The sequence below is a fragment of the Neopsephotus bourkii genome, unplaced genomic scaffold (assembly GCF_033783945.1).
Source record: "Neopsephotus bourkii isolate Nb327-2 ecotype Australia unplaced genomic scaffold, CSIRO-AGI_Nbou_v1 NB_1028, whole genome shotgun sequence".
In the NCBI taxonomy this organism is placed as follows: domain Eukaryota; kingdom Metazoa; phylum Chordata; class Aves; order Psittaciformes; family Psittacidae; genus Neopsephotus; species Neopsephotus bourkii.
The window spans coordinates 1-4,299 of NW_026901517.1; the positions used below are offsets into that span (position 1 = coordinate 1).

Genomic DNA, 4,299 nt, shown 5'->3' on the forward strand with positions numbered 1-4,299 from the left:
TGCATCGGGGCAGTGATATCTTGCCACAGTGCAGCAGCCCAGGTGGGTTTGCCTCTGCGTTGCCAGTTGCTCTGCTTCCATTGCTGCAACCACCACAATAGGGCATTTGCCACCCTCCATGAGTCAGTATAAAGTACTAGCCGCTTCTTTCCAACCTGAGCATCCCTGGTTCACTTGGAACCCCTCACCCCTTGTCCCATCGCTGAAGGTCCCTCCATGTCCTCCTTATGTTGAGGATGCAGCATCAGCAAAGGGGATGCAGCCCAGACCATGGGGGGTGTTTATGGCTCCCATTGAGCTTCTCAGCCCCAAATCCATCCCATCTCCCCCCAGTCCTGACCCCCTTTGTGTCCCCACAGCGGGGGCATCCTTCCCATCTGCCCTGCTTGTGAGATGCTCTGAATCCCTATGGAATGCTGTGAATCCCTATGGGATGCTCTGCTTGCAGGATGCTCTGGAGCTCCCTTGTGCCACCAGCTCCTTCCAATGATCCCTACATCAGGGAACATCCACACTGCAGCACAGAGATGTGGCATCATGGAGTCATGGAGTCATGGAATCATGGGATGGGTTGGGTTAAAGGCACCTTAAAGCTCATCCAGCTCCAACCCCTGCCATGGGCAAGGACAATTTCCATGGAGCAGAATGCTCCAAGCTCCATCCAACCATGCCCACTTCCAGGAACACCACACAAACCCCAGTTTTGGGATCAATGTGGGATAAATCCTCACCAGGGACCTTGCTTCATGGGGATGCTGCATCTGTCCCCTGCATCCCACATCCTTGTGGTCCCTTGGGCACCTTCCTGGTCCTATTGGGGGGCTCCCATGTGCCTGTTTGAGCCTTTGGGTGCCTCCTATCTGCTTCCACTGCCCTTTGGAGTACCCCCATCCACCTTTGGGTGCTCCCCATCTGCTTCCATTGCCCTTTGGGGTCCCCCCATGCACCCTTGTGTCCCCCCATCCATGTTTGGGTGCCCCCATTTGCTTCCATTTTCTGCATCCCACAGAGCTCCAGAGCATCCCATAGGGATTCAAGTCATCCCAAGCCCATCAGACCCCCCCCATCTCCCCATGGAACCCCCCATGGAACCCCCCATGTCCCCCCCCCCATGGAACCTTCCTCTCTATGACATCAGCCCCAGCACCAAGGGACCTGCATCCAGCACCCGTAACCCTAGGGCAGTTGCGCTTTGGGCACAGTGGTGGTAGCAGCTCCTTGGTGGCAGCAGCTCCTTGGTTGCACCTCCTTGGTGGCAGCATCTTGGTGTCATCCTCAGTGGTGGTGGCAGCTCCTGTGTGTCACCCTCAGCGCTGATGGCAGCAATGGCTTTGCTCCATGTCCTCATCGTGCTGTCATTGCCCTGGCTCGTGCACGGCTCCTGGCACAGCTGTGGGTGAGTGGCACCAGGCTCCGGGTATTCCATAGAGAGGTGCTGCTGCTTGCTCCCAACCATGGTCACACCAGTGGGGTGGTGGGACTGGGAGAACCCCGCTTCTTCGCCATCACCCCATGTGGTGGCACAGCCTAGCTATGGGGCGCCCCATAGGGTCCCTTGTCCCTGCAGCACCCTAGGGGGTGGGATGATGCTCATCTTTGGGACACCCCATAGGGTCCCTTGCCCCTGCATCATCCAATGGGGTGGGACGATGCTTGCTCTTCATTCCTAACCATCAAGTGTTGGGCTTCTGCTTCCAGAGGGACCTGCGGTACCCGTCCCATGGCTGATTACTATGGGATGTCACGCATTGTCGGAGGCATGGATGCGCACCAGGGCGCCTGGCCATGGATGGTCAGCATCCAGTTCCCCACGGCCACCGGCTTCTCGCACATCTGCGGGGGCTCCCTCATCACCCCCCAATGGGTCCTCACGGCCGCTCACTGCTTCATCGGGCAAAAGTAAGGGGGAGAAGGGATTCCAGCCATAGGGAATAGGCAAGGAGCAGCTCCCATCCCGTCTCCTTCCCCATCCTGGATGCACTGGGAAGAGTGCTCAGGAGAAGGCTGCTTACAGCTTGACACCCCTTGAGCCTAAGGCTTGCTGGGGCAGCGCTTTCCTTTGGGAAGCAGAAGCAATGTGGCTCCTTCCAAACCCTCTTCTCCATAGAATAGATTAGAATGGAATAGGATGGGATGGAATGGAACGGGATGGAATGGGATGGATCATGGAATGGATTGGGTGGCAAAGGAGCTTGGGATCATCCAGTTCCAAGCACTTGCCATGGGCAGAGATGCCTTCCATAGAGCAGCTTGCTCCAAGCTGGCCTTGAGCGCTCTCAGGGATGGAGCATCCAAACCTTCTCCATCCATCCCATCTCAGTGACCCAGCACCCTCATAGGGAATCCCTTCCTTATCTCCAACCTGCAATTCCGTCGGATCTCATCACCCCTTGTCCTATGGCTCCAATCCCTGCTCTTCCACTCCCTCCCAGCTTCACCACGGATTGGTACGTGATGGTCGGAATCATGGACCTGGCTTGGGCCAATTCAGAGACCCAGAAACGTTGGATGCGGAAGGTCGTGGTCCATGAGTATTACACCAAGGCCTCCGACGGCTTCGACATCGCCTTGGTGGAGCTGGACCAGCCGGTGCAGTGCGGGTACCACGTGCAGCTCGCCTGCCTGCCCGATGCGACGCTCAGGGTATCCCAGCTCTCTGAGTGCTTCATCAGCGGATGGGGCGCGAGGGAAGCCAGAAGTGAGTGCCCGACGGCCCCGTTGGCCTTGGATTGCCGGGTCATGGATTCACGGAATGGGATGAAAGGGAGGGTAAAGCTCATGCGGGTCTATTGGAGGTTGCTCTGACTGGGTGGAGCATCCCAACCTTCTCCATCCAACCCATCCCAGTCTCCCACCACTTCCTTCCCTTCAACCTGAGCATCCCTGGTTCAGTTGGAACCCCTCACCCCTTGCCCTATCGCTGAAGGTCCCTCCATGTCCTCCTTATGTTGAGGATGCAGCATCAGCAAAGGGGATGCAGCCCAGGCCATGGAGGAGGTGTTTATGGCTCCCATGGAGCTTCTCAGCCCCAAATACCCCCAAATCCATCCCTTCTACCCCCAGTCCTGACCCCCTTTGTGTCCCCACAGCGGGGGCATCGTCCCCATCTGCCCTACAGGAGGCCAAGGTCCGCCTCATCGACGTCCAGCTCTGCAACAGCAGCCTGTGGTACCGAGGGGCCATCAAGAGCCACAACCTCTGTGCTGGGTACCCCCAGGGGGGCATCGACACCTGCCAGGTAGGGATGTGCCACTGGGTCCTTCTTCTCCGCCCCCATCTGCAGGGCCTTGCTCTGCATCCCCCTTTATCCCAGCTTCGGAAGCGCATCCAGCTCCTGGTCCATCATCCCTGCACAGGAACCATAGAGGTTGGAGCTTTAAGAGCACTGAGATTCCACCACTAAACCATGTCGTAAGCATGAATTCATGGAATGGGTTAGGTTGTGAAGGAGCTTAAAGCATCCAGTTCTAAGCAAGGGTCACGGATGCCTTCCATTAGACCAGGTTGCTCCAAGCCCCATCCATCCTTCTCCACCCAACCCATCCCAGTGTCCCACCACCCTCATAGTGAACAACTTCCCCTTACCTCCAACCCAAACTCCCCTGTTGTATTTGGAACCCATCACTCCTAGTCTTACGGCTCCAATCCATGCTGAAGGTCACTCTCCACATGCAAATGATGAAGGAGAACCCTTCCATCCCCATGGGGTGACAGCGCTGGTCCCCTCTGGTGTTGCCATGGCGACCCATGCCTATCCTCATCCTCTCCCGTTCTCCTCCATAGGGTGACAGTGGCGGTCCCTTCCGGTGTTGCCATGGCCGCCCATCCGCATCCTCATCCTCTCTGATTCTCCTCCATAGGGTGACAGCAGTGGTCCCCTCAGGCGTTGCCATGGCCACCAATCCCCATCCTCATCCCCTCTCTGATTCTCCTCCATAGGGTGACAGCGGCGGTCCCCTCATGTGCCGGGACACCCGTGCCAACTTCTTCTGGGTTGTGGGGCTGACGAGCTGGGGCCGTGGCTGTGCCAGGGCCAAGCAACCGGGGGTCTACACCTCCACACGGCACTTCCATGACTGGATCCTCCACCAGCTGCGGATGTTCCGCTCCGCGGGAGCCTCCACAACGCCCCCGACATGGAGCCACCAGTATGTCTCCCATGCTCCCATCCAGCAGACGATGCCGGCTCCGACAGCCTCCAGCATCAGTGGCATCTGCTCTTTCCCATACCAGCTGCTGAAGGAATTAATCAGTCAGGTGCAGGAGCTGCTGCAGGCTCTAAGGGGCAAGAAGACTTGA

At 57.8% G+C, this 4,299-nt stretch overlaps 1 protein-coding gene across 1 annotated transcript; it reads left to right on the forward strand.

Annotated features, from left to right (window-relative positions):
* The first annotated feature begins 1,316 nt into the window (after positions 1-1,316).
* On the forward strand, positions 1,317-4,299 carry LOC133216119 (acrosin-like). The gene is made up of 5 exons (XM_061360559.1): positions 1,317-1,396; positions 1,699-1,899; positions 2,433-2,698; positions 3,090-3,238; positions 3,940-4,299. The coding sequence occupies exons 1-5, from the start codon at positions 1,317-1,319 to the stop codon at positions 4,297-4,299; spliced, it is 1,056 nt and encodes a 351-aa protein (XP_061216543.1).

Bases quoted from the DNA above. Each gene is read 5' to 3' on its own strand.
- LOC133216119 (XM_061360559.1), top strand. From the start codon at position 1,317: ATGGCAGCAATGGCTTTGCTCCATGTCCTCATCGTGCTGTCATTGCCC. The intron at 1,397-1,698 runs GTGAGTGGCACC...TTCTGCTTCCAG, and splicing joins GGCTCCTGGCACAGCTGTGG to AGGGACCTGCGGTACCCGTC. The intron at 3,239-3,939 runs GTAGGGATGTGC...TCTCCTCCATAG, and splicing joins GGGGCATCGACACCTGCCAG to GGTGACAGCGGCGGTCCCCT.